At 39.0% G+C, this 20705-nt stretch overlaps 1 protein-coding gene across 3 annotated transcripts; it reads left to right on the top strand.

Moving 5' to 3' along the window:
• The first annotated feature begins 4850 nt into the window (after positions 1 to 4850).
• On the top strand, positions 4851 to 20470 carry LOC145769955 (presenilin-1-like). 3 transcript variants are annotated; one of them, XM_082581517.1, is made up of 12 exons: positions 4935 to 5009; positions 5975 to 6015; positions 6661 to 8075; positions 10177 to 10267; positions 10953 to 11126; positions 11817 to 11995; positions 12288 to 12434; positions 12820 to 12947; positions 13198 to 13293; positions 14210 to 14334; positions 14787 to 14954; positions 19885 to 20470. In XM_082581517.1, the coding sequence occupies exons 4-12, from the start codon at positions 10242 to 10244 to the stop codon at positions 19943 to 19945; spliced, it is 1104 nt and encodes a 367-aa protein (XP_082437643.1). In that variant the 5' UTR covers positions 4935 to 5009; positions 5975 to 6015; positions 6661 to 8075; positions 10177 to 10241; the 3' UTR covers positions 19946 to 20470. The 3 variants fall into 3 exon arrangements, with proteins under 3 accessions (XP_082437642.1, XP_082437643.1, XP_082437644.1); XM_082581516.1 differs by lacking the exon at positions 6661 to 8075 and having other exon boundaries at positions 4851 to 5009; XM_082581518.1 differs by lacking the exon at positions 4935 to 5009 and having other exon boundaries at positions 5859 to 6015; positions 7990 to 8075.
• Positions 20471 to 20705: the final 235 nt, after the last annotated feature.

Here is a 20705-nt window from a genome sequence, read left to right as displayed (position 1 = left end):
GGCATGCTGTCCCGGAAAATTTTTGCAAAATTACACTCAAATAATGGATTATAGCGCTTTCTGGAAACACTTTCAGGGTAATATTTGTATGAAATTTATTGGCAGATAAACAGCTATTAACCCATTTATGCCTAGCATCCTGTATGTAGGACACCTACTCAAATTAACATTTTTCTTCGCATGTTCGGTTTTTAGATTTAGATGAAGTCAAAACACGTTTATGAGTGTTTTTGCAGCATACCGTATCATATCATATATCACAACTTTTTTTCAAATATTGCTTGTTTTCTTGAGACTTGACATCATTTTCAATTTTCCCGATTTTGCTAATTCTGAAATTTTGAAGATGCATGTCGAATTATATGAATAAATCCGCATATGCAAATAAGCTTCCAAAAATATTTGTCATTGTCTTTATTCGTTATGTATCAACATATTTTACAGCAAATGTTTAAATTTAATTGGCAGCAAAATTTTCGAGAAAATTGATTCAAAAGATTGGTGTCCTATATATAGGTCGCCAGGCACACGTGTTAGCAAAATGAAGCAAAAGCGACAATCAATTCTCACGCATCAAGTGGTATCAAACAGCGATTCCCTATGATTTCTACGCTGTATAACAAAGTAGTTGTGTTTGTTTTTAGAACAATGACATAATTATCGTAATTTACTGAAATTTTTGATGATTTTTTAGTTCTCTCTTGGCGTTTTTATATGGAGGGCATCTTGATGTAGGCGAATTCGGCCTCAAAGCGATTTTGATCCACTAAATGACTTATTTCAGTGATGTGTTGCTTTGCTAATTTTCATCTTCGTATTTTGTGAACTTTCGTTTCAATAAAATGCTCGATGACAAGAGATTTCCCATTGATCACTTTGAGCGATAGCGATTAGGCTTACGCATTACGCACAAGAAAATTGCAAAATTTGATAGCGGATTTTCCTAGCGTCCTATATGTAGGACAGTCTATTTCTCGACCAGTACTAACATAATTAAGAAAAAATTGATTGTGAAATGTTTTTTAGGTCATGATTATGCAATACTTGAAGTTTCAAAGAAATTTTTTAAGTACTTTCACTTGCGGCACAAATGGGTTAGCTTACTAAAGGTAGCTGTTACACACAAACGGGCAAAAACTGCGGCTAAATTAGAGAACACAAAAAACTCAGCTACACAAAAACTGCACAAAAACCCAACAGAGTAAGCGATTTTGAAATTGCTTTCACAAATTCGTTAAAAGAAGCGTAAATCGGGTAAACTTTGCGCGATTTACGATTTGCAAAATTTATTGGTGTCTTTCTGTGTGTCTAAAACAAGTCCTGGGGGTTGTTAATAATCAGATGTCATAGAAAACAATATAAATTTATACAAATTATATTAGGAGCTAGTTGAGCACTCTCTTTTGATACAAATTATATTATATTTTTAACAAAGGGTTCAACTTCGGAATCCAAGCTTTGAAAATTTTGGGGGGGAGCCATGGCCCTTTCGCCCCCCCTTCCCCCTGGCTACGCCTATGGCTATAACGTATGCGTTTTGTCGCTTCTACCTTTTTTGCACAATACATTTTCAAAAAAGTAAGGTTAGGGTTAATTCTTAATCAATTCCAAAAATCTTACTTTTAGAGTGACCAGAATCAATTGAAAAACAGTTACGTGCGCCTCGTGGAAACCAGTAATGGCTATAGCCTACAGTTACAGAAATGTGCAAATGAGACAAAAAGTAAGTGGGAAAAAAATTTGCGGCCCGGTCACCGAGATTGACAGAGTAGAGTTTCCACTTGTGTTGTTGTTTGAATTATTCAATCCGCTAGGTGCCACTGAATGGACATCAGTCCTTGAAATGCTTTGCTCAAGCGCACACCCAGAGATCCGAACCAACCCTGCTAGGCTACATCTTGAGTCGGGCGCGTATCACTGAGCTAACCGGGCGGAAGACTTTAAAGCAGGGGTCGGCAACCTTTCTTCAGTCGCGGGCCAAAACAAAACTGCGCAGATGTCAACGGGCCGTACAAGTTTTCCATTTGCACTTCCGTTTTCTTTACTTTTCATAATATTGTTAAAATTGGCGTTCTTATCAGAGTATCTCCATATTTAGCTACTATAGGCTTATATAGATTAATATAAAGAAAAATAGTAACAATTGGTAACGAAAAACACCAAGTACTTTATTTATTGACAGCACAACATTAATGTGATATTTGATGTTGTTTCCTGCTAGAAAGTTTCTGAAGGTCAGGTGATAGGTTGGATGAGGCAAGAATCATAACATCTTGCAAGTGGTCATCAGTAAGTTGTGTTCTCAACTTGCCGTTAAATATACGGTTAATTGACTATTACTAACGCAACTCATGTAGCCTGCAACTAGCATGCAGTAAATAGGCTAATATAACCGGACTTCAAGGTGAAACTGCCAAGTACCTTGATGCTACCTTCTGCAAGCTTAAGCTAAATTTTGCCCCAAACCTAGTTTACTATAACAAAGCGACCCGTGATCGATAGGTCGCGGGTACAAAGGCGCTTTGTGATAATTTCCTATGCTTGGTGGATTCTAACAAGTAGCAAATTCTTCAAAGACAAGAATCACTTGTTGAAAAAAACGGAAAAATGGAACTGGGAGTAAATTATAACTCTAAAAAATAAAGTAATTTAAAAGTCTGGACCGGCTGTCACTAAAAAGGCCAATTCCTGCTTCCTAAGCTACACATATTTCTAAATTATCAACCTTCAAACAAACTAATTCTTAAAACTTCAAATCTATCAAACTATCTGTCAGGCCTGCAACGTCGCTCTCTCTAAAATGCAGTTCGCAGAGAAAGAATATCAAGGAAATTCAAAATGGCGACAATGCCCTAACTAAGCATTGTTGCGGCATAAGTACACAGGCTACGTGATTACAAGTGAGCGTTACGGATAAATATGGAAAAGTAAAAATTGCGAAAGTTTTACATAACATTTAGTAATCTTAATTCTGTTATGTAAAACCAAATGGCAGCATAAAATAATGGGATGTTCGTTTTGGCCCGCCAACTACAATTTGCAAAAATGCTGCGGGCCGGATAATTTTGCTTGGCGGGCCGGATCCGGCCCGCGGGCCGTAGGTTGCCGACCCCTGCTTTAAAGCATAGCCTATGCGAAGTTTCTATGAATTAAACATGATTTTGTTCCGACATAAATTTACACAGCCTTTACATTTCTAATAATTTACTTGAAAACAAAAGCAAAGTAGGTTACGGTAGCCTAATCCAAAAACTTTTCATGTCATTGTGTTTTGTCGATAAAAAAAACACTTCAAATTTATTACATATATTAGTACCAACGCTAGACGTTAGATGCAGAGTCTACAAATACATTCATTTTACACGCATACTGCATTTCAAAAGAACTCTATCACTGGGTTGCTAATGTGGTGATCTCGCATTACCGAATTGGCAGATGACCACACTAATGCGTTCAATTTCGGTGATTTTTACCGATACCCTTCTATCTAGGTAATGTCAGGCTTGATAGAACCGCCATCAGTTAATCCGAACCTTCGCCTAATCCGGATGGAATCGCCGGTCAAATCGAATCCGGATTAACCGAGGTCTACTGTACATAGCAAATCACTTTTTGCAGTTAAAAATGACGTCGTTAGAAAGCGCATAATCTTCACACACATTCAAGACATTCTGCAGACCTTAAATAGGAGGTTGTGGTTTACCCTATCAAATGCTTTCGAAGCATCTAAAAATGCAGAGAAAACAGGACTTCCACGTTTTCTGTAGTAAGACACAGCTTGCTTGCTAAGTACAAAAATGCGCATCTGTGCTATGCTTAGGTTTAAAGCCAAAGTGATTATCGTTTGTTGTGAGATAGTCATTAATGTAAAAAAAGTACAACATGCTCAAATAGTTTAGAAATGACAGTAGCAAGAGCAGTAGGTCTGTAATTTTAGGTCTGTAATTTAGGTCTGTAATTCACTTCGGGTTAGAATTTAGTTTAAAAAAGAATCACCTCCTGGTGGTATCGAACTCATATCCTTGGGAGTAAGAGCCAGACAAAAATCGCACGCGCCACTGACTCACTTGGCAAAGGCGGTTGAATTTAGAAGTTATATATTCACTTTTTCTTTCGTCTTTTGCTTACAAAGAGAAGGTGAAAAAAGAAAAAAATACGCACCAGCGCGCATGCGCAGTAAAAGCGACGTAAAGATTAAAAAAAAGGCATGGAACGGCTGTATTTACGGCGCCGTAAACGTAGCCACTTCCTTTTTTTTAGTCAAATCGAGTACTTTATATGACAAGAGAGTGGCAACAGTGATCAGGGTACCTCAAAAATGCAAATATTGAAGTTGTCAGGCATTGATGGTCATTGTTGCCAGAAGTTTTTAGGTAGAAGTGTTCGAAATTAAACGAAACCAAAGGTATCAAGCATACTAGGCTAAATCTCACAAGTTTACTAAAGTTTGTAAAAACTAATTGGGAAAACCGTGGAACAAGCAAGTCGGAGTATTGTTAACATTTTCGTGGACTGGCAGACGTTTTCAGTTGACGGACTTTATCCCTACCTAGAGGTTTACCATTCATCATCATTAACCAGTGTTGATTATGCAGGTTATGAATTAAACTTTACAGTGTGTTGGGTAGAGTAGACTATATGGCTTCTTAAAAAGAATTTGATTAAGATGAATACGTACCATATCGCCCAAGCCACATGTGTGTGGTGAAAGCAATATAATCAATCTAAATTTATCAATTTAATGTGAAATTTGTTATTTTTTATAGTTAGCAACCACACTGTACATCCATTTGAATCTTTGATAAATTCAAAAAGAGAAATTTTATGAAAACTTTTGTGCCACAGTTTTATTTTGGGACATTTGCTTTGTGTTAACTTACAGTGGTAGCTACATATTGAAACTGAAAGTTTGTAATGAGTTCAGCCACAAGCGAGACTGATCAAACTGATTTGTTGGTCAGAAATTCCCCCATTTCTCCAAATCAAAGAAATAATGAAAATCAAACCAGGTGAGTTATCAGGACTAAACTTTAGTTTGAAGCGTGTTTCATGAAAACCAACCTGCAATCAAATTTTGAACAATTGAAGAACAAAAAGTAATTTATTTGACTAACTTTATGAGGTACGGTATCAATAAGGTAACATGCACACCAAACTGCTTCTGCCCAAGGCATTAGTTTATGTTTTGACCAATTCTGTGCCTAGGCAACTGGTAAATATCCATCCTGTATCTTCTTGGAATCTTGCATATTTTCTATATTTCTGTGCTTTTAAGCCTGCCATCAGCTGTCATCTTCGAACTTTTGTCAAAGGATGGGCTTGATAAACTTCAGTGGCTATTGTTTCTTACATATATACATATTGTGAATATAGCCTCAGAAGCTATATGCACCTGTTCACTCAAGCACAATGTATTTTTTAATATTTTTTTCTCTCAACAACAAACAAAAGCTGCGTTTATAATCTTTAAACTCGACAAATTTTTACTTGAATATCCGTGGCTCATAGCTACTGCGTCGGTCCTACATTCCAAAGCTCTTCAATTTGACCCTGGAGCACTTTTTTTAGAACTTTATTGATATTAGTGCTTTTTTGCTGCTTCCAGGTGTAAAAGTATGAATAATCAAGTTACATGTGTGATTTTGTAGTATGTTTTATGCAATTACCTTAAATTTTTTTGTTCGATTTTTGATCCATTTTTTTGTAATTTTGCTATGGCAATGATCTGAAAATGAAGCACAAAAGCACCATATAGTTGATCAAAACAAAAGCGTAATTAGACTTTTATTTTATCTCAACACTTCTCAAACCTTTTTTAGTCAAGCAATTTCTATTGTTTCTAAGAGTAGTAGCTTTAGAGGTTATGATTTTTATCAACTTTCATACAGTCCGACGTTGCCAGTTAGTTCCATTTTGGTGAGACAACCAATTATAAAATGTCTCAACACACTAACATATCAAACTTTTGTTTTAGTATGGACAATGCCTCACCAGCAAGAGCTCAACAAGGCCCAGGTTAGTTGATAAGCTTGTTTTAATAATAACCTGCAGTTCTTTGTGACAGCTTAACAATCGTTGAGAAGGAGCAATCTTCCTGGCGTCAGCACTACTTGACTAGTGACTACGCACTATAGAACAATGAGCATTGTGTTTCGCTAACCATACCGGTGTTTCAAGACTAGCCATCAAGACTTTTCCAAAAACATGTCTGATCTGGTCTGGCTGGTTTCTCGGCAGTCGCCAGGTTTCTCGGCAGTCGCCAGGTTTCTCGGTAGCAAGCTAGTGTGGAGGCTACACCAGTATGGTTAGCGAAACACAATGCTTGCTGTTCGATGATGAGTAGTCAGGTAGTGCTGACGCCATAAAGATCGCTCCTTCGCAACAGTGCATATCCTTGGCACAGTTAGTTTAGTTGTTTTTTTCTACAAAGATAAGGATTCAATTGACTGACAAAAGCAGCGTTTTGAGAACTATGTGGCATGAATTAATGGTGCGATACTGATGAGCCCACTCATGGACGAAACACATGTTTATCGCTGTCAAATCTTGCTACACTTGACTGCTGAGAAACATGCCTCAACAATCATTGTATCTAAAAGGTAAAATCAGGGATATCTCGAGTGTGACAAGCTTCGCTTCGCATATCTTTTTTTCTTGAAGATATGGTACTGATGGGAGGGACCACGAGAAAGTGCTTGTTCTTCCCCCCCACATGTGGAACACGGAGTGGCAAAATCACACCTCCACGCTCCGTGACTTCATACCCGACGCCGATCCCTGCCCACCAGGGATGTCCCTCACAAGGCTTGCCTGGGTCAGGCTTAACCACCTGCGAACTGGCGTCGGCCGCTTTCGTTCGGACATGCACAAGTGGGGCCTGGCTCCTTCATCAGAATGCGAGTGTGGTGCCACGGAACAGACCGCAGACCATGTCATCCACCACTGCCTAACCCACCGGCCTCCACACGGTGCGTATGGTCTGAGGGTCCTAGACGACAATACTGCTGAGTGGCTGAAAATTTCCTGCCCTCCAATCTAGCCTGGAAAGATCGCTCATACGCCATCATCATCAGGGATATCTAAAGAAGGGAATACGAAGGCTCAGAGCGAATGCTGATTCTCATGACTCTAGAAGGGCGGTAGTTGGTACCGCGTTAAACATGCGGTTCTTTTTAAAATTGCAGAAAGTTTTGTAGTGCAGCTGGTACACTTAGCTACACAAGACAGTCAGCAGTTGTTATGTAGAACATATTTAAAGAACACTTGTTTGAAAAGACAGTTGAAAGGTTACCAGTTAGCTGTTTTTTTTTTTTGACAAAACCTTTGCAGTTGGCCAGGTGTAAAGCAAGTATACGGGTAGTTGAATTAACAAGTGATTATGAGCGTTCATTGAATATCCATACCTGGTTGTAATAGTGCAATGTAGGTTGTCATAACAAAGTTTATTAAATTAGTATATGTGCCAATTGCCTTTTTACCATAAACAGAGATTATTTAAGATAAATAGAAGCCCTTCTATTGTCAGACGTGATAAAAGCCTTCATATCCCCTTCTCTAGATATCCCTGGGTAAAATATTCTACTGATAATTGTTAATAGCATTACTCATGTGCTGAGAGGATTTAATTGATATGCCAGCGACAAGATGGCATGATCAATGTCGGTTGACTTTTCAGCTTCATTATTTTTGTTGCCATTGATGGAAAATCAGTTTTAGAAAGTTGAGGCAGCAAGCTTTTCTCAAAGCTGCTTGAGTAGCAAGCTGCTTATGTTATTGTTTATTTTTATCCAAAAAAAAATCCGAGGAACTTTGAAGAGGAGTTGTTGATCCCACAGCCATTTGCATTGTCAATGAGTTGATCCTGTTTTCGTCATTAAATCTTTGTTTGAGTCAGAATCTTTAATACCTATTTGCTAACTTCAATGCTGTTTTTGATGCAATACCTTGAAACTACAATGTTGCGCACAATATGAAACCAAAAAGAAACAGGTGAAGGACGAGATGGAAAAGCTCATACTGGTGGATGCGATGAACAGAAGATCATTGCTGAGAATGAAAGATCATCTCCCCTAGAGGTAAGCGAACCGAAATTGGATGATGTTGGAAACCACATGTGATATTTGTAATTTGTTCAACAACATACTTTGATAACTTTTATAGATGCTGTAGCTGAACAATGTTTCAACACTAACATTGCCACTTTCTAAGTCGGAATGGCCCGATTCGGTGAGTCCGATTCGGTGAGTCCGATTCGGTGAGTCCGATCCCTTAACGGGGGATTTTTTCAATTTTTTTTTTTCTAATTATCGGGTACCGTGACCTAATTATCATTGCCGTTTTAGGGTTAGGGGTTAGGAATTAGGGTTAGGGGTTAGAGGTTAGGAACTCACCGAATCAGACTCACCAAATCGGACTCACCGAATCGGACTCACCGAATAGTAGCAGACCCTTCTAAGTAGCCAGTTGTAAAATTCATGGCTGGAAGTATGCGTTTGAAGGGAGGAAAGCTTTCATTCCTTGTTCATGTAGTGCAAGTGTCTTCTTTATTAGAACAATCATTTGTTCCAAAATAGGCTCTCGTAACTTTTAAACAAATATTTACAGTATTTGAAATTTCGGCATCTTTAATCATATAGAAACCATTCATTAGGGTGACAAGGCTTCAGCAATGGCAAAGACGATTTCTGTAGGGAAAGAAAATTGTGAGCATGGCAAACAGACTGTCAACCTGGTGGGCGTCTGCTAACGGAGACAAACGCCAAGTCTCATCTACTAAACAAGAGACAAGTAGAGGATGATGATGAAACCATTCATGAGATACGTGTAGGCCTAAGAGGTTTGCTTTCCAGGCTCATATCTCATTGGGCTCTGATAGCAGTGTAGTCGGTCCATATAGTTCAATTTTGGTAAAAAGGTCACTTTCTTCAACCACAGACATATACAACCAAGCAACCACACGGCATTTAACATAATCCATTGAAATTGAACATAAACTATAAGCTACAAACGTTTTCGGCCATACACACGTTAGCCCTTATCAAGTAACAAAAAAAATAACTGCTTATCATATCTCCAATGAAAATGAATAACTGATCTAAACACTGAATTGAAAAACGAAATGCATAAAATGAAACGGCAGAGCAAAGGAGAAAAGCACATCACATGGCGTTTAAATTACGCGAGGCAACGACACATCATATGACGCATCAAGAAAAGACGTTGAGTACATAAGAAGCGCCTGAGGCAAACAACTGTGTATTGAGGCGAGGATTGTATGATTTTATTAGCAAAGCCTCGTGGATTTTAGTGTCGAATTCGGTGGAACATTTACGCATAATTCTAAACGACTCCAAGGATGGTTTGTTATTTGCACATGTTTGGCAATCGAATATGTGATGTTTAATGGCACTTTGTTTGTTCAAATTAGTTAAATCTAAGTGCTCCCTCACTCGCGTGGCCAAATGCCGCGTAGACATACCGATGTATGTACAATCCGCGTCATGCGAACAAGTGCTCTGCCGTTTCATTTTATGCATTTTGTTTTTCAATTCAGTGTTTAGATCAGTTATTCATTTTCATTGTAGATATAATAAGCAGTTATTTTTTTTGTTACTTGATAAGGGCTAACGTGTGTATGGCCGAAAACGTTTGTAGCTTATAGTTTATGTTCAATTTCAATGGATTATGTTAAATGCCGTGTGGTTGCTTGGTTGTATATGTCCATATAGTTCAGCTGTTGAAGCGGCCGACTTTGTACACCAAGAAACCAAAGTGTGCTGCAGTGGGGTCTGCTACTATTCGGTGAGTCCGATTCTGTGAGTTCTTAACCTCTAACCCCTAACCCTATAACGGCAATGATAATTAGGCTACGGTACTCGATTATTTAAAAAAAAAAATTGAAAAAATCCCCCGTTAAGAAATCGGACTCACCGAATCAGACTCACCGAAACGTGCCATTCCGGCTGCAGTGAATTAATTTGTTGCATTGGCACATATGAGACAGCGAGTCCACATTGAAAGTAACATGGCCATTAAATCATTCCATAAATAGAAGTGTTATAACAATACATATGTAAACGCAATGATGATTGTTTTGGTCTTTGTTATCAACTTCACAACTTAGTTTAGTCAACATGCGACTGCCAGAAGAGTTGAAGGATTTTCATTTTCATTCAGTTGATGAGGATTTGCAGTATGGAGCCTGTACCGTGATATCCTTGTTTATACCTGTCACGTTGTGCATGCTGGTTGTCGTGGTAACAATCAGGTTAGTCTGTAGCGTAGTACTGCTTGCTGTAGCATAGATACACTACCAAGCCTTGCAGGTTTAGCTCAGCATAACAGCTTCTCAAACACCATGTCCACGTTTTTGTGGTTTGAATTGTAACGATATTGAAGAACAGGGTCATATTTATGTGAGAAGGTTATTTTTAAAGAAAGATTTCATGTTGGTTCAGATTGGAATAAAAACTTTCCATTGCAGCATCGATTCAATTGTGTTATTAAGCTATTTCTTTTCTGATGTATAATTTCAACAATAAAATCTCTAAGTTTTCCTGCACTAATTCCACGAAGTGTTCAAATGCCGAAAGATTGAAAAAAACATTGTACATTGAATTTGAGATGTAGGAGCAGAAGTGGATCTATCAGAATGTTGTTAATCTTCGATTCCATCACATTATTGTGATATTTACTTTTTTATGTTTGTGTGACAGAGCAGCGCAGGCACCAAAATCGTTGGAGCTAAAGTTGAATAGAGGCTGCATCAGCAATTCAGCATGTTTATTCATTTAAAAGCTGTATTCTTTGTTTAAAAGTAATTAATAGTAACAATATTGTGGTATGCTAAAAGGAGAAGCTTCAGTTTCCTAAAGGCAATTGCAGGCCAGGCTGAAGTGGCACACTGACGATTGACATGAGTGGCAGTTGATGATATTGTAATTGTGCTTCAGCTCCGTGTCCTACTACACCGATCAGAGCAGTCAACAGTTCCTACCTTACACGCCATTCCATTCAGTCAATGCTGATGCCGGCACATTACTGTGGCAGTCCATAGCCAATGCCCTCATCGTTATAGGCATTATCGTCATAGCTACCGTTTTACTTGTGCTGCTTTACAAGTTCAGGTATTTCTCTTTTGAAGCTATCGGAAAATCATAGTTTTTCTTTTAATGACATTAAGTTAAAGCATGTTAAAGTTTGAGGTAATTTCTTTTCACCCTCAAACTGCACCGCATGGCGCAGTGGTGGGCAAATACGGCACGCCCACGTTGCCAATTGTTCCTTTTAACCGCTCCTCACTTTGGCAAGCAAGTGAAGTTGCGTATATAATAATTTGGCTACAGCCGAGAATATCGATTTGCCAATAAAGATTGCTGCACGTCCCTCGGCTTGGTAAAAATATTCTATGTGGTGCTTCTCCCCACCTAAAACGTTAACCCACCATTGGCATAGCTTACTATTTAGTTAGCACATTGAGATATTTTGTGCCTTCACCACGAGGTGTGAAATTTCTGCATTATTTTTTGTTGCCAGCAGGCGATCATTCATAGTTTCACGAGCTTGATGGTTTGTCTCGGTTGAGTACGGTAGCCTACAACAATCGATTCATTTTCGACATAATTGCGCATCAGTTCATCGCCCAATGTCAGAGCGATTGACTTTCTGCTGATTTTCTGAACTCACTTCATGGGAATCTATAAATGTCAAAACTAAGTATTAAAATTAACGTATTATATTGTAGTATTTATAATATATTATTATATATTATATTGTAGTTCGTATTATATTGAATTAACTCTCGTTCTATTGGCCAGGTGTTACCGAGTGATTCACGGTTGGTTGATTTTTACATCATTCTTGCTTGTGTTTGTCTTCTCTCTGCTCTTCCTTAGCGAGGTCTTGCTCGCTTACAATTTCCCCGCGGACTTCATTACAGTCACCATCTTCTTGTGGAACTTTGGCATTATTGGAATGATTTGCATCCATTGGAAAGGTTAGAAAGGATTTGTACCATTGAACTCGACCAGCGATCGAACACTTTCTTGGGTAGTTGTTTTGCAAATGTTTGCTTTGTAAATCAAAAAGCCAACGTGGAAAAACAGACCTTCTAAGTAAACAATGTGATGCAAGCTGAATTAAGTGACGTCAGCGTTTCGAACCTTTTCAACAGTAGATTCTTGTGTTTTTTTCTTTTGTTGCTTCCAAATGTGTTGTAACTACTTGCACATATTCTGATTATGTCTGCTTGTATAAACAATAGTAAATGAATCGGATTTCCACCACAGGACCACTTGTCCTGCAACAAGCCTATCTCATCGTGGTGTCCGCTCTACTTGCTTTGATCTTGATCAAGTACCTCCCCGAGTGGACAGCTTGGACCATCCTTGCTTTGGTGTCAGTCTATGACCTGATAGCAGTCCTGTCACCCCAAGGTACGCTGGTTCACGTAGCTTCTTAGTTTGTCGTGCTATCACGTGTTTTGTTCTGCATGCAGCCAAACCTTACATTGTTTAGCTAGTCAACGCCAAAAGGTTATACCAAGAGTTCTCAACTGGAAGCAAACCAACTAAAACACAGACCACATGATTGATAAATGCCCAAAGTCTGAAGTGAAAAAGCAGATGGGGTAACTTTTCATTTAGAAACTCGGCGTGGTTTAAATAAGAGAACAAATGTAGACCTATATCATGACTAGAGTGCGTGGTTTTTAAACTAGATAGAGATAGTCAATGGTAACTTTAGGAGTGTAATTAAGGTTCCCACAACCGAAGAAATAACATCATGTAGCTTTCAAAATCTTTGACTCCTTTTCTTCAGGTCCCCTCCGAGTGCTGGTGGAGACAGCTGAGGAGAGGAACGAACCATTGTTCCCGGGTCTCATCTACTCCTCCACTATGTTGTGGAGCTTGGTGATGACTCAGGAAGACACCGCAGCGCGTAGTAAAGTGAGCGCAGTTGATTGGAGATAAATTGTTTGGCTGAACAACATCACTTGATGGAATAAATAAAATAAAATAATTGTAGAACGTAATTTGATAATAATGAAAATGTAATAATTATGTGAATTTTCTTTTTTAGTTAAATTCGGATAGAAAATTTGCAGTTTACAGGAGCGCTTAGAATAGTGTGGTCGTTCGAGACATGTCTAGTTAACTTATTCATCGCACCTCTACATAAACTACTTTGTTGGCTCAGACCAATCTTGACACGATGACCGAGCAACGTAATCAAACATCACCGCCGCCTGATAGCAGCAATGCCGTAGAAGGGGACTCACAGACTGGTGCAGAGGTACATGTGTTCAGACTTGCATACCGGTACTTGAAAGCTTAGGTCAGGCTACTCCTTGAAGTGTACGATAATTGTAGATTTCAGAAGCGTAGCAAAACATGACGGCCACTTTTTTCCAGCGGAAAATGTGATATTCATAGCGGCAATTATTGTTGCATGACTTGCGCGGTTACCTCGGTTAGTCGACGCATAATTTGTTATCGTGAATGTATGCGCATTGATATATCTTTCAAGTTCTTGTCGTGTGATGTAGTGACCATTGACCATGAATTTTTTTTTTGGGTAAAAAGAGTGCTTTGCCAACGTTAAAACCTATAAGAATGACAGGAGGTCAACATAATTTTGATTTTGAAGTTTAGCTCAATGAGCAAAAGCACTTTATATCTTTGAAATCATGAGAAACCAAATTGCCATGATGTGATCGCTCAATTTCTAATCACTACAATACTCCTAGTTTCACTTCATAAACATGATAGCTGATTCCAGCAAAATAGCCAAAATTAGTTTGCATGGAAGCAAAAAGTGGCCTAGAGGCTAAATCACATGAAAGACTTCTCTGCCCAAAGAAATAACAGACCTCCACAAACTTGATGACCTGACGAACTACTGGCTCCAAGTTCTTCCATTTGGTTGACCGCAAACTTTCTACTTCACACGAAGGACAACAAAGGCTATGTTAACAACTATACAGTAGTACAGTACCAACTTATACGCGCGGCTTTGACTGCTAGCAAGCGTGGAAAACCAGCTTCCTGTCGAATGGGAAGCTCCATGTTGGCCTGGCCTGTGTACAAGTCACCATGGATGAAACCAATTGATTGGTTACAAAGCAGGTTTCCACTTTGGTTCGATTGGCTCTTACATTGTTGTGGTCGCTTTTAATCTAATATCCCGTTTCTGAAATCCATTTGTTCAGCCTGCTCCGGTTGGGGGTGAAGGAACCGAAGAAAGTACTCGCCCGAACAGGGCATCACTTCAATCCCAAACTGAACCCGAGTATAAAGGGGTCAAGCTGGGCTTAGGGGATTTTATTTTTTACAGGTAAGATACTTATGCCATTATCCCTACTTAATGAATACCTGACACAATATTATTATTGCAGCACAACTTATTCAATTCGTCAATATTCTTATTTGTTTACATTTTGTGTTATTTGTGGGCAGTGACCCTGTGTTTGTATAAGTCTCGCCATGGTTGAATTCTCGTAATTCGCCATCACTTTGTATTTCCTCGAAAGCCTTTGTTGAGCCACATGCGTCCAGCAGTGTTTTGTACTTCTTGAACATTTGTGTTGTCATGCGTTCTATATATTGCCACAGGAAACACATCAACGCAGCAAAAGTTACTGTTTGTATTTGTTGCTTTAACCTTTTCATAGACTTTTGCTATTTTGGCATAGTCAGAAATAAACTTATTAGCTTAACTTATTTAATTGGAAATATAAAATAATTTAGTCTGAAATATAACTAATTTTTGTTTAATTCGCCTTTCAGTGTGTTGGTTGGGAAGGCGTCATCTAGCGGCGATTGGAACACCACTATAGCGTGTTTCGTGGCGATATTGATTGGTCTGTGCATGACTCTCCTGCTGCTCGCTATCTACCGTAAAGCATTGCCGGCCCTACCCATCTCCATCACCTTCGGTCTGGTCTTCTACTTCAGGTGAGAGTCATCATCAATGGCTCTGTTCAAGCTCTTTCATGTTGCACGTCAACTTGGTCTGGTGTGTTGGATTGTCTAAAAAGAAGCGTTCTTCAAGGCTGAGTACTCACTACAACAGCGAGCATTGCGATTCGCCTACCGTAACAGTTAGGGTGTTTCATTTGCTCCCTTTATTTGAATTTTGATCTGTCCCTAAGTTAATTCTGTTCCATTTGGAAAAAAAATAACCTGGAAATAATTTTTAATTTCATGGCCCCCCGTTTACCCCCCCCCACCGCGACTCCGAAATTTCTGCCTACTCCAATCGCCATAACTCAAAAACCACTTTAGATAGGCATGGGTTGTTGGGTATCAAAGTTATTGCCATACCCCACTTTGATTCAAAAATGCTGTCAAAATAACAATCTGAGCAAAAAAAAATTTTTTTTTTCATTTTTGCACAACATAAGAAAAGCAGTTGGCATGAATATTGAATAGCCAAACATACGATGTGAACAACCAAACATAAGTGGCAACTGACACAACACCAAAATTAATCACATGACACAATATTATCAAAAACCATCTATGAAGTAATAGGACATCACAATAAGTAATAGCACAGCAGGGGCTCACACAACCTCCATTAAGCAGGCAGCAACATGGTGTGTTGTGCTTAGCGCATTGGTCTTCCCACCAAAGAGTGTCTACATTAATTTCAGCTACTGAAACCACTGTGTTGCTGTTTTCTTGTGCAAGAAAGGTCAAAATGATTGCCTCTATACAGTAATGGGTAGTTAAAATAAATTCCAGTCATACTAATGTAAGTCACTGGAAACAGTGTATTGCAGGCAACTCCAAAGCGAGTGCTGCAAAAATTGCCTACTATGTGCTGTGCTTCAATGATGTTTTTCCGTCCTGGAGGATAAAAATTCAATGACGACAATACAAGTGGGACATGAATCATGAATAGTAACACAGCAACAGCTAATGCTCATTAAGTAGGACATGGATAGGATACTAAGGCCCATATTCTAAGATCCAACTTGAGTTCAAGCTGGAACACAAGTTGGACTTGGATTATGGTATACCATATGCATGGACCAAGCCAAACTTGAGCTTCAGCTTGAACTCAGGTTGGATCTTAGAATACAGGCTTAAATTATCTATAATCCTGCAAATAGTTACATTTTTTCAAAAACTGCAAGTACGATTAGTATCCAAGCCAGTTGGTTGACATATTATCATGATTGATGATGCATGCATATAATCGTCAAAGAGGCAGTTGGGCATCATCAACAGTGGGTGCCTCTTTTGTAAAGGAATGGTTGACACTTTCTGTGTTTTTCTGCCACTTGCAGGGTGTCTTGGCAATGGTCTTCGCTGTGAGAAGATCCCAAGAAGTCTGAGCTTAATTTTACATACCTTTCAGCACAGTCATTAATTACATTGATTCCTAGGACATTTACCAGGTTTTCTTTTAAGATGCTGTTATCATGCCATTCATTAACAGGCAGGTGCAAAAATTTATGGTTCAGGTTTAACAAGTTCATAAAATAGCATGAATCTTGTCCAACTAAATCACCAAGCCTTGTTGAATGTTGATGGCCCAAAGTGTTGTAGAAATTTTGTTTTTCAAGCCCAGATCCATGTCGCTGTTTTGGGATGGCTGAGTGTGTATCAATGCATTGTAGCATTCGATCAGCAATAAACCAAGTTTCTTCAACAGGGGTGTGTTCTCTGAATAGAGAAAGAGAAATCATTTCCTCTGTCAAGTACCAAAGGTGTCTCTTTAATGCCTTCAGAGCAATACAGTTATTGATGTTGCTGTAAGTGAACAGCATCTTATAAAACTTTAGATCATTCCATGGAGCATCAGTGGGCGATGAACATGTCAACCACCACTGAGAATGCACATGACATGAGTGACAAAGTTGACAAAGCCTCTTATCTTTGAGGTTTGTTGAGTGGTAGTAACAGTGCCAAGTGGAAGCTCTCCAATGTACTTTCCCAGAAGATATATCTTAATGGAGTAAATCAGCATTGCCGTCCATCTGGCTTTATGCAAAGCTCCTGGGTTTTTGAAGGTTATTGGATTTTGCAGTGAATTTTCCAGGAAAATACGACAGAGTTCAATGAACTCTAATTAATCACCCCTCTGGAAACTATGCTGAGCAATAAAGCGTAACATCAGGAGACTTGGCAATTTCAAATTTTAAATCATTAAAAATTCAAGACAGAGTGACTTCCCCTATACTATGGTGTCTACAGGCAGACTACAAGGGACGCTGCAGACTATCTTGATACATGCTGCTGAATACATCAGAAAGTTGGACTTGGGTTATGGTATACCAAATACATGGACCAAGCCAAACTTGAGTTTCAGTTTGAACTCAAGTTGGATCTTAGAATACAGGCCTTAGTATCCTATCCATGTCCTACTTAATCAGCATTAGCTGTTGCTGTGTTACTATTCATGATTCATGTCCCACTTGTATTGTCGTCATTGAATTTTTATCCTCCAGGACGGAAAAACATCATTGAAGCACAGCACATAGTAGGCAATTTTTGCAGCACTCGCTTTGGAATTGCCTGCAATACACTGTTTCCAGTGACTTACATTAGTATGACTGGAATTTATTTTAACTACCCATTACTGTATGGAGGCAATCATTTTGACCTTTCTTGCACAAGAAAACAGCAACACAGTGGTTTCAGTAGCTGAAATTAATGTAAACACTCTTTGGTGGGAAGACCAATGCGCTAAGCACAACACACCATGTTGCTGCCTGCTTAATGGAGGTTGTGTGAGCCCCTGCTGTGCTATTACTTATTGTGATGTCCTATTACTTCATAGATGGTTTTTGATAATATTGTGTCATGTGATTAATTTTGGTGTTGTGTCAGTTGCCACTTATGTTTGGTTGTTCACATCGTATGTTTGGCTATTCAATATTCATGCCAACTGCTTTTCTTATGTTGTACAAAAATGAAAAAAAATTTTTTTTTGCTCAGATTGTTATTTTGACAGCATTTTTGAATTAAAGTGGGGTATGGCAATAACTTTGATACCCAACAACCCATGTTTATCTAAAGTGGTTTTTGAGTTATGGCGATTGGAGTAGGCAGAAATTTCGGAGTCACGGTGGGAGGGGTAAACGGGGGGCCATGAAATTAAAAATTATTTCCAGGTTATTTTTTTCCCAAATGGAACAGAATTAACTTAGGGACAGATCAAAATTCAAATAAAGGGAGCAAATGAAACACCCTAATAACAGTGCAGCCTCCTCGCTAGCCATTAAAGTGCCTCTGACAGGAAAATAAATTCGCTAAGTTTACCTAAGATACCAAAAAGATGACACTAACAAACTTCTGACCAGCAAATCGTAAAAAATATCAACAGGCTATTAAGTTACACGCTTGCAAACTTTCGTTGACATCGGCGAATCTGGCACTCATTCAATTGCGAAAATAAAGACGGCAACACCGCTGTGACGTCATAGTAAGCAGGAAGGATACATTCTTTCTCTGTGAGGACTTGGTAAAGTATGGTACGGCTACTGCAAAACGTGAATGTGTGGGGCTCTGTTGATCTAAAGCATGCGCAAATTAAGAATTACCGAAATGAAAAAGTGAACTTATTATTACTATCAGGTTTCGATCAAATAGGTTGAGTTTACTTTTATCAAACAGCATCTCAATTCAATTGAAATTGCAGTTTCATAGGGCTACAATTTTCATACTTTTTTATTTGTCCTAATCTGGCTATAGCCATTTGCAGTGTAACAACAGTATTTCACAAACAGCACCTTTGATTTATGGTTGAGGCAATGCCTACAAATTGCTGTTTATGTGACATTGTCAGTGACAAAGACCGTGTGCTTTCTTTTCTCACTTTCCCACAAAACAAGGTAGGCCTACTGAGAAGAAAATGACAAAGTTTTCTTCAAGTGTTCGAAAGTGGGATGGGCCATACAAAACTAGTCGTATATGTTCATTTCACTGAAGATGACTTTGTTAATACCACTAAAGTAAAAATGCCTACAGGCATGTGTTGGAGTGTATACTACAAGGTGATGCTCTCGGAAGCAACAATCGGATTGTGATGCCGCCATGCATTGTTTGGCGAATCCGAAACAATTTTCCAGATCCAGATGGCCGTTACACAGGATTTCAATGGCCAACTGAAGGCACATTATGAGAGAGAGAGAGAACTTTCATTTATTTTTGAATAGTGATGATGAATTAAATGAATGATGATTCATACGATTTCTTCATTTTTCACTTAAAGTATATTTTAGGTTTTGTAGGAACGCATCCAGTACAGTTTTATTAAACTGCAAAAAACAATAAATCTTCGAAAAAAGCAACCGCTTGTACCAACTCCGACCAAACTGTGATCCACCAATTACATCTAGGAAGCGTTTGTTTCATCCGTTGCTAACGACGTCCACTTAGGATGACGTAATACCACCAAAGTCGTCCCAGAGCAGTGAAATATAGAGTTTCGCCTGTGGTGGCGCTGCGGAGCAGTCGTTTAATTAAATTACGCCCTAACCAGTCGAGCTACGAGGAAAGTTCGCTAAGTGTAATTCTGCGCTAGGAAATGCTTTAAAAAGTTACTATACTTGGATCCCACCTGTCAGGGGCACTTTAAGGCTTTTCCAAACCCCTAGACCTGTGTGTTTTTCGGCGGCCAATTGTAGCAATAATTGATAACTTTTATTATGGCTCAACGATGCCATCTTGCGGGTTCGAAATGCTTTTCATTTACTCCCCCTCTGCGTGGAATGCCAACTGTTGTCTCCGCATTCAAACTCTCTTTTACGGTCTTGATTTCTGTTATAAGCCCAACCAGCAATAGTTGCCATTTTAACATCGTTGATATTGCATGTACAAACACAATGTTTGTTGGTTGGTAGACATCTCTGGTAACTTCGTATTGTTACAGCACCGGCTACGTCATGAGGCCGTTCATGGATGCGATCAACGCCAACCAACTTTGCCTGTAGCAAGATTCCCAGATTCATTCTGTTTGGAAAGCTGCCGACCACATTTCCTGTGATTCTACGACACACAACCAATTCTTCGGTAGAGTCTTCTTTTGCCCTGCACGCTTCCACGACGTACAGTGACCCATAGATTAGCCATTATATAGGTCGCAAACCAGACTGTAAAATCCGTCATTTCTACATCAATATAAAAATGACGGATTTTGCTGTCAGGGAATGCGATAACCATAATAGCACATTGCCCATCTACCACAGTAACGTTCCTGCAACAGTTGTTGATTTATTCGATTTTATTTCAAGAAATAACAATGTGGAAATAAAGTCTCGTTTACATTTGCTTATCTGACCATGATTCTTCGCATTGACGCAGCATACCGATAGTGTTTCGTGGCTGCGACAGACACATAGGCTATTTATTGGGTAACCATGTGGGGTTTGAAATCAATAACCCAGAGTATGGCTTCCCAGACAGTCGCAAATCGCAACTTATTAAAATAGGCCTACAGTGGGTAGCTTACACTGGAGCTTGTCAACCAAAAAGTCGCACAGAAAATTATTTTCTGAAATGGGGTTGCACAATAAAGTTTGAGAAGTCCTGGTCCAGAACACAGCAAAATTGGTTCTTTTATTCTTCACATTTACCATGTAAAATAGATCGATTTTTCTGGTTGAGCGTATGTCATGGAAATATCACAGTGTTACAGTTTGTCCACTTGTTGCAAAGCATCCCATTTAAATGAAGCCATCGTTGGGGTCGTCG

The sequence above is a fragment of the Aplidium turbinatum genome, chromosome 5, assembly GCF_918807975.1.
Source record: "Aplidium turbinatum chromosome 5, kaAplTurb1.1, whole genome shotgun sequence".
NCBI lineage: Eukaryota > Metazoa > Chordata > Ascidiacea > Aplousobranchia > Polyclinidae > Aplidium > Aplidium turbinatum.
This window is presented reverse-complemented; position numbering and strand designations above follow the sequence as displayed.

What these genes read in the sequence shown, in the direction of transcription:
- LOC145769955 (XM_082581516.1), top strand. Translation starts at nt 4,915, where the DNA reads ATGAGTTCAGCCACAAGCGAGACTGATCAAACTGATTTGTTGGTCAGA. An exon ending in GTTGTCGTGGTAACAATCAG is followed by an intron (nt 10,268 to 10,952) that starts GTTAGTCTGTAG and finishes ATTGTGCTTCAG; the next exon opens with CTCCGTGTCCTACTACACCG. An exon ending in GTGCTGCTTTACAAGTTCAG is followed by an intron (nt 11,127 to 11,816) that starts GTATTTCTCTTT and finishes TCTATTGGCCAG; the next exon opens with GTGTTACCGAGTGATTCACG.